Source organism: Zea mays, chromosome 7 (genome assembly GCF_902167145.1).
Source record: "Zea mays cultivar B73 chromosome 7, Zm-B73-REFERENCE-NAM-5.0, whole genome shotgun sequence".
Taxonomy (NCBI): Eukaryota; Viridiplantae; Streptophyta; class Magnoliopsida; order Poales; family Poaceae; genus Zea; species Zea mays.
In genome coordinates, this window is record NC_050102.1 from 96,753,493 (window position 1) to 96,762,476 (window position 8,984).

General features: G+C 45.9%; 1 protein-coding gene across 2 annotated transcripts; it reads left to right on the plus strand.

Annotated features, from left to right (window-relative positions):
• Positions 1–6,447: 6,447 nt before the first annotated feature.
• Positions 6,448–8,530, plus strand: LOC100285217 (WRKY74 - superfamily of TFs having WRKY and zinc finger domains). 2 transcript variants are annotated; one of them, NM_001158111.2, is made up of 3 exons: positions 6,448–6,948; positions 7,064–7,198; positions 7,667–8,530. In NM_001158111.2, exons 1-3 carry the CDS (start codon positions 6,698–6,700, stop codon positions 8,187–8,189), a joined length of 909 nt encoding a protein of 302 aa, NP_001151583.1. In that variant the 5' UTR covers positions 6,448–6,697; the 3' UTR covers positions 8,190–8,530. The 2 variants fall into 2 exon arrangements, with proteins under 2 accessions (NP_001151583.1, NP_001400585.1); NM_001413656.1 differs by having other exon boundaries at positions 7,064–8,530.
• Positions 8,531–8,984: the final 454 nt, after the last annotated feature.

The window sequence follows — 8,984 nt, forward strand, 5'->3', positions numbered from 1 at the left end:
TCATGCGGTCTTCTAATTTCTCATCCTCATTGGCCGGCGAGTTAGTCAGCCTTGTGTTAATGTCTAGGACGACATTGTTGTGATCTTTGGGATTGGCCATTGCGACCGATCTGATAGGTCTAATTTAATAGATCTGATCTAATGGATCGGATTTGATAGATCCGATTTTTCGTCCCAACGGAGTCGCCAAAAAGTATGTTGGTGCCTTTTTGGTCACCAAACACTATAATGAACCATTTGGCGGTACTTGGCACCTTTAGATGATGTAGGGTCAAATAAAGTGGTTATCCTAAATGTGGGGCAACACCTCTATGATGATCACCACCTATTTTGGACCAAATAGCAACGAACCCTAGGACCTTCTCGTGATGAGCAATACCTTGGGTTCGGCTCTGCAAGGTGAACAGTAGTGGCGGCCTGCGACAGGTCGCCGGATCGCCTGGTAGTGCCCTCTGCGACGGCGCGGACGGTCCGCGACCTTGGCGCAGGAGCGGTGCCTTCCCTGCATCACACCGGACGGTCCGCAGCTCTGGCCGGACGGTCCGTGACCTGGCGACAGGGTCGTCTTCCTCCTCCTTGCTGGAATCTAGATCTCATCCCCTGGGGGGAAAAGATCTTAAGGTGCCCCGGGTCGACAGGTCACCCGGGGCGTCCCCAGATGACGTGGAGTCGCCTAGGAATTAAGAGATCAAATCGAGGAAGAGGTCTTGGATGGACAACTAGATCTTGCCCCCCGGGAGGGGTGAGATCCTAGGGTCGTCTTGGGATCGGTAGGCCACGCAAGACGGATCTAGACGACATAGAGTCGACTAGGGGTGGAGGTGGATATGCGGAAGGCTACAACTAGAACTATGCTACATCTACTCCTAGGGCAGGAAAAGTAAATAAGGTAATTGGTTCGATTGGAACGTGTTCGGGGGTTCTCAATCGGCCGTACCCCTTTATATTTATAGGGGAGGAGGTCTGGACTTTTTTCTAAGAGATAGCCAACAAACTCTCACGTGATTAGATGGATAACCACGCACGAGATAAGGATAAACATCCGAGTTAATCTAATCTCGGGACACGCGGACCGTCCGGGCCCATGGGCCGGACCGTCCGCTCATTTTGGTGTCCAACATGATCCCTTCCTGTGCTCAAGGCAGGAGTATATTAGTATCCTAGGGTTCGTTCGATCATATCAGCAGCGCTGATTCTTCAAGAGGCAGCTTTTAATACGACCGTCCTCTGCCTTATCACATGCCTTTCCACCAAAAAGTGATTAAGGGAGTGTTTGGTTTTAGAGACTAATTTTTAGTCCCTCCAATTTATTCCACTTAAGTCACTAAATTATCAAATATGGAAACTAAGGGGATGTTTGGTTTGTAGGGACTAATGTTTAGTCCCTACATTTTATTCCATTTTAGTTCCAAAATTACCAAATATAGAAACTAAAACTTTATTTTATTTTCTATATTTAGCAATTTATATACTAAAAAGGAATAAAATGAAGGGACTAAACATTAGTCCTTAGAAACCAAACACCCTCTAAAATAAAGTTATAGTTTCCATATTTTGCAATTTATAGACTAAAGTGGAATAAAATGGAGGGACTAAAAATTAGTCCCTAGTAACCAAACACTACCTAAAACCTTCTGATGAATGAACATATGTGTACCTGCTGACCTTCTGAATGAACATCTTAACTTCCAAGCGTAAATCCTAGGAAGAAAAAAATGGAGGCGAATTGCGGCTGGCTAGTCACGATTTCGCTGAATCTTCATCATACATGTATGCAGTGCACTGTTGCCCCCACCCAGTACTTGTGAATGCAGAGTGGCGAAGAGTAGCTCCTACGTCGTACATGCACTGAAAACACTAGCTAGCATACAATTCTAGACCGGAAGAAAAGATAGCTACAAAAGAGTAGCTACCAATAAGTACGTATGTGTGCAGCGAGTAACCTACCAATAGGTACGTATACGTGTGAATTCAGAGTGGCAAAAGGGTAGCTCCAACGTTGTACACTGAAAACACTGGCTAGCATACAAATCTGAAATCTAGAACGAAAGAAAATATATATATATATATATATATATATATATATATATATATATATAGCTACAAAAGTGTGGTGTGTGCGTGCGCTGCAAGTAACCTACCAACCAAAAGCCATACGGTATATATCTCGGCATCGGAGACGCGCGGGAAAGCGACGTGTTTTGGAATTAGTTGGCCGAAGTGCTCTCTGCTTCAGTCATTCCCGATAAATAATAAATATGACCTACTACTTCGTAGCAGGCTTAATTTAGCCGGAACAAGTGCTAGCTAGACTGCTAGATGTTTGAGATCTGTAGAGGATACTATAAGTCATAGGAGCGTATATCCTTCCGAGTTCCGATACTATATGCAATATTCAGCAAACGACTGTCTCTCAGTGGTCACCCGTTGAGCATTAAAAGTGGCGGCCGGTTAGGACTTACGATCGAGACATTTCACGCCCTCGTGGTCAGATTGATTCCTATAATTATCATTATTTCATACGTGGTTATCCATCTAATCACGTGAGATCTGATGATTATCTCCTAGAAAAAGATACAAATCTTCTTTTATATATATATATATATATATATATATATATATATATATATATATATATATATATATATATATATATATATATATATATATATATATATATATATATATATATATATATATATATATATATATATATATATATAAGAGTACAACTAATTGAGAACTCCGACCAATCAAACTAATTTACTTTCTTTACCATTTCTGCCCTAGAAATAGATGTAGCGCATAGTCCTAGTTGTAGCGCATATCCACCTTCAACCCTATACAAACAGGTACGGACACTTCATTTCCATGAGCATGAACCATTCGGAGCGACGCAAGGAAGACGTCGTTCCTGCTACTAGGTCGTGTACCTTCCGGTCCATATCCACAGACCGTCCGTGCCGTCGCAGAGATCACCGGAGATCACCGACAGGTGTTATATCATCAATGATTGGCGTCTAGATCGCCGGCGCCAACACCACCAAGCCATAACTCTCAACGAAAGGAAGTGTCCGAGATTCTGGATAGACAATCGAACAATGAAGCGTCCGAGGAAGCTGCGCTGCTGCTACTGCTGCTTTTTTCTCGATCGCGCATGCTACATGGTAGGGTTAGGGTAGGGGACCGCTTTTATTTCTTGGACGTTTTGCACTCGGCAGCATGCATGAAGACGTGTTACGGGGGCGGCTGGATCGATCCGGATCCGACCAGTCTAGCCAAACGATCCTGTTGCACTCGCAACAGGCACCCCCGCCCCACGTCCCCTCCCCAAGACGAAAGTAACGGGTACCCTTGTTTTTTTTTCCGTCCGTTATCTATACTACTAATTAAGAACGCAAGGGGTAAGCTGCCCCATTCCTGGTTCTGCCATTCCCATTCCCAACTCCGTTTTCATTCCCAACAGTTCCCATTCCCAACTCTGTTTTCATTCCCAACTCCTGTGTGTTTGCTTCATTCCCAACTGACCCCATTCCCAGCTCCTATCCCTTTGCCTTTCCCATTCGTCTGGTTCTGCCAACAGCCATCCAGCCATTAAAATAGCCAAAAAATACGCCACATAGTGATCGAACTCTGACCAACATATACAGCAAACACAACTCATCCCTTCTAACCAATAGCACAATAGCACTCATGTTCTTTCCTGCTACACGAAGGAGCTTTTATCTATTTCTAGGCATTCTCAGACCCATCTCCTAATCCGAATCAGTTTTATGAGATAACAGAAAGGTCTCAGATAAATGTGATTGAACTCATTTTTTTATCATAGTTCATGACCCGAAAATAGAGAGATTAGAATAGAATACAAAGAATCTTAGAACTCTCGAGTTAGGGTTTACATAAAACTAAATCTAGCGTTTTCGGCCAATGAGAGACTTAGTCTCGGCCAAACCCATCAAATTTGAGATAGCAAAAAAGATCGACATTTTAGGGTTAGAGTTTAATAACCTAACCCTAAAAGGTTCTAAACCGGGTCAACAGAGATCTCAAGGCTCGGATTTTTTTTTAAATTCACGGCCAAGAAACAGTCAATAAGAAACAGAAACCACGCATGGATTAAGTGTACAGAGCACTATCAATATAATCCATAGATTGGTTTTTAGTCAAAGGTACAGAAAATCATCACAGAAAATAACGCAAGGCCATGGATCTATGTTTTATCAACTCATAACTCGATCCCGAATATTACATTACATCCATCTCATACATTCATTCACACAGTAAGGGATTCGAGTAAATGAGGACTAGATCCGAGTTTTTAAAAGTTAAAGACGGTCAAGAGACCGACTCGTCTTACCCACTCCCGAGCTGTCGTGCTCGGACCGCCGTCAGTTCCCGGCCGACAGCAGCTCACCCGCCCGAAGGGATGAGCTAGCTGGCGGCAGGGTCTGCGGGGCCAGTGCTCATGAAGTTTCGGTCGTTTTTTTTAGTGCAGAGGCGGCTGAAAAACAGAGACAGGCGAACTCGCAGAGAGAGAAGGAAGAGAGACAGATCGATAAACAGAGAGCTGTTCTTGTGCGGCTGAAAAAAATATAACACAGAGGAGGCATGCTGGACGTTCGTCAAGGCTAGAACCAAGAAATAAAAAAGAACAAAATCAGATAGAGATGACCATGCAGCCAAGTGCCTGTGGCAATGGCCATGCGGCCAGAATGAACAGCAAGTAGCAGGCGCGGTCGGCATGCTCCCTACGGCGGGTGGGTTCGGCTACAGGCAATGTGTTGAGAGGCGGCTGGGTGAATGGAGCAAATAAACTAGGGCTTAGTCCCTGGCCGATTATTCCGCATTATATAGAACACTGAGATGAATCTGGACTATCGGATCGGCACTGATGGCTGAGATCAATTAAAGGGAAGGGGACGCTGCGTGGGCCAAATGCGCAGCCCAGCTCCAGGTTGCGACTTAGGTGGGCACCGCCCTCTCCCAGCTGTGTTGGGCTGCCGTCTACTGGTCCCAGGCGCGCGCGCCCTCTCCTCCCATGGGTCGCCAGTGCGTGGCTGGGCTACATGGCCAGCAATTTTTTTCCAGCGATTTTTTATTATTATTCCTGGAAATAGTGAAAACTGAAAAGAAATCAGAAAAATAGTACATAAAATTCAGAAAAATCAGAAATATTTTTTTTAAATCTAACAAATTACAGAGAATTTATGGACTATTTTATTCCGCTGCGTACTTTGGTACTTTATTGATTTTATGCAATTTTCAGTTGATTATGAAACCAACGTGGATTAATTATTGTTTAAATTGCATAGAATTCAGAAATTTTGTGATAATTGAATATTTTAACCAATGTTAAATATTGTTACCACATTTTTGAACAGAAACATCTATTTTTGTTCTAGATCATCCAACGATGGTTTAGAATTTTAGAAACATATTATTTTTCTATGCATTACTGTTTATTATGAAGCTTACGTGGATTAATTCTCTTTAAGTGCATAGAAATCCAACGACGGTTTAGCGGTCGTCATGCATCATCCTTTTATAGAAAACCCCATGCATTTCTTCCTAATCGACCTGCACTCGATACCCTCACCCGTTTGCCTAGAAAACGCCATCGTCTGTGTCTTCCGCCCGGTCCCCTCGCATGTCCGCGTCTTCCGGCCCCCAACCAGTCGCCGCCACCTGCGCTCGCATCGTCCGCTCGCCTAGAAACCACTGTCGTCTCCACTCAACGAGTTGAAGGAGTAGGCTTGGCTTGGCTCAAAATCGGCTCGCAAGTTGCATCCATGTGACTACGTCATTATGCTTAAATAATAGGGTAGCAACAATTCTGATATGCCATTTGTTCTCAATAATGATCAACTATGTTTTTTAGGTTCAGGTTCAGAGAAATGTCCATAAATTCTGAGAAGTGCAGCAGTATACACTTCTTTCAATCAAGACTACTGGGTGCAACGAAGATCGTTCTTTCTACCCTCAGGCATCAAGATACAACACCGAATTGAAGGATTGATGGATAATAATGCTAAAGCAGCAAAAAAGGTATTGTTATTATAGCGATGGATTTTTTAATAGACAAACTTCGCATGACTGTTCTTATATAGAGATTAAAACAATGGATAGGTAGGCGAAGGCAAATATGCAGTTTACTGGGAAAAGAAAATTTCCATTCAGATGGTCTTTTCACCTAATTTTGGTCTATAATTTTGAACTTACAAATAAACCTGGCAAGCAAGTTTGGAGCATGGTTAGGATCAAGAACAACATCAATTTTCAGCCTTCAAGGTTACAACCAATTGTCACTACAAAGTCCAGATGCAACTTAATTTTAATTAACAACACAACATATAGCCATATATATGTTATTGTTACACTATTTTTTTCCGTTGCAACGCACGGATACTTACCTAGTTATAAATAAGGGGCAGCTCGCCTCACTCCCTCACACGGTCACACACACCACAACCCAGCCACCCACCACCTCCCCCAATTGCCTCTTCTCTTCTCCCAGCAGCTGCCGCGACGCAGTCCTACTCCTGCGGTGCCTCCAGTTTCGCAGCACCGTTGCCACACATCGCCAACTAACGCCATCGATCACCCGGCGGCCGCCCAGAGTCCTGCCCTGCCATATCCGAACCTGCTCCTGCAGCTAGCCAGCAACACAGACAGAATAGGTCGGTCGGTCGATCGATCGATGGCCAGCGTTATCGACGGCAATGGAGGCAGCCGGCTGGTGGTGACGGAGCTGGGCCACCTCAAGGAGCTGGCGATGCAGCTGGAGGGGCACCTCGGCGGCTCCTCGCCGGACCTCTGCAAGCACCTCGCCTCGCAGATCTCCTCCATCACCGACCGCTCCATCAGCCTGCTCATCACCGCCACCTCATCAAGCCCCCACGGCGGCGCCTCTGACGCGCCGCCCTTCATCAGGGCTACTACCAAGAAAAGGTATCATCATCCCATCGACGACCTTCCTGATTACCATACATAAACCTTCTTAACGAATTATTGGGTCTCTCAAGCCAAGTGGCTTTAAAGTTTAAACTATTGATTTACTTTGCAGGAAGAGGATGGACAAGAAGAGGCATGAGGTGAGGGTGGGCTCGGCCGGAGGCGGCGGCGGCGACCATCCGGCCGACGACGGCTACAGCTGGAGGAAGTACGGCCAGAAGGAGATCCTTGGAGCCAAGCACCCAAGGTGCCCACTTGACACATGCTGTGCTATCAGAAGATTTTTTTCCCCCCTCCTTCATCTTTTCCACACTCCACAGCCCAATCTCATCTGCACGTGTTCTTATCGCAACTTCGCAAGTGGAATCGAAATCATTTTGCCTCTGCTTTCTTTGTCTTCTTTCCATGGCGGGGCTGCAGCTAGTATTGTCCTGGTGGAAATGTCAGTACAGCCTCTTTTTGCTTGTCTTGTTTTGCAATTGTTTGGCTGGCCTCCACTTTTTGTCCGATGTCGGGGGCGAACAGGGATTCATCATATCGTGCGAATCTTGCTCTGGATGCACAAGAAAATTCTCTCTTCTCCTTCTCCTCCTCCTCCTCCTCCTCCTCTTTTTTCCCCTAACAAACAAGATGCCGGAGCTCACAAGCAAAATCTCATGGGCCTGCCTGACCTACCTGCCCGGACCTGACATGATCCACCGTGCGAAATTTCCAGGGGCTACTACCGCTGCACGCACAAGAGCTCTCAGGGATGTGCGGCGACGAAGCAAGTGCAGCGCACCGACGAGGACCCGGCCTTCTTCGACGTCGTCTACCTCGGCGACCACACCTGCGTTCAGAGCCAGAGGGCGGCAGCGACGGCGGGTCGTCAGGCTGCCGCGGACGCGCAGGCGCCGGAGTACGACGCCAACCTCATGGTGAAGACCGAGGGGCCGGCCCTGGAGCCAGAGCAGCAGCGGCGGGGCTGGGAGGACGCGCCCACGCCCTTTCTCTTCTCCTCCACGCCGGCGTGCCTTGTGCCGGAGCGCAGCCCCTTCTCCGCACCGTCCACGTCCGAGAACTGGGGCGTGTCCCCGGCGACCTCGGACTCCAACCACGTCGTCTCTTTCCCGCCTTTCGAGGTCGCCGCCGCCGCTGCCGCGCAGTTCGAGTTCGAGGAAGTCATGTCAGCGATCGACAGAGCCGACGGCGAGTTTCTCGAGGACCTCGACATCTATGTCTCAAGCTTCTTAGCGTGATCTGCTGGATGTAATGTAACCGATGAACGCTAGGGAATGGGAATCTGAGGCAGCTGTTACCATGAGTTGCTCTCTGCCGTTTGTCCAGGGGCAGAGCAGGGAAGAACACATGTTCTTCCTCGGCCCGTCCCGTTGTAAACCTTAGGGTGTGAGAATATTGAATGTCCCATCTCTCTCTCTCTTTTTCTTCGGTCGAGGGTTTGCAAGGAAAACAATTTCGTAATAGTGCTGTCAGTTCAGCTAAACATGTGAGTTTCTCGTGAATTTAAACATTTTTCCAACGTATAACAGTGCAGCTTAAGTTTGCGTGATATTTAATCTGATTAGCTCATGAATATTCAATCATGTATAATTAGTTAGTACTTAAGTACTGACTACATTCACCAGAGTTCGTTTAGCACTGTGCGTGAATTGGTAAAAATTGAAACACTACCAAGTAAAATGCCTCAATTCCAGGTACAGGACGATGATTCGGCGGCGCTCTTGCATATCCATTTCCGTGGCGCGTTGCTGGCTGCACCTCCCCTGGACTGGACAAAATGCTGATTGATCAGTTGATCCGGCGGCCTGTTAAAATTGTTCTAATTAAACTCGTTTTTTGTTTTAAAATCAAAATTGGTTAGTTTTCAATGACTAAACTTTTCCTCGACTCGATAGGTTCAGTTTAAAATTGGATCTCAAACAGCAAATGGGACTATATTTAAATAAGAATATCTAGACTTTCCAAGAAAACTTGAAACAATGATGTGTTGGTTTGTCATCCACTGTACTAATAATATCACTACCTAATACTAC

Bases quoted from the DNA above. Each gene is read 5' to 3' on its own strand.
- LOC100285217 (NM_001158111.2), top strand. From the start codon at position 6,698: ATGGCCAGCGTTATCGACGGCAATGGAGGCAGCCGGCTGGTGGTGACG. The intron at 6,949-7,063 runs GTATCATCATCC...TTTACTTTGCAG, and splicing joins AGGGCTACTACCAAGAAAAG to GAAGAGGATGGACAAGAAGA. The intron at 7,199-7,666 runs GTGCCCACTTGA...CGAAATTTCCAG, and splicing joins CTTGGAGCCAAGCACCCAAG to GGGCTACTACCGCTGCACGC.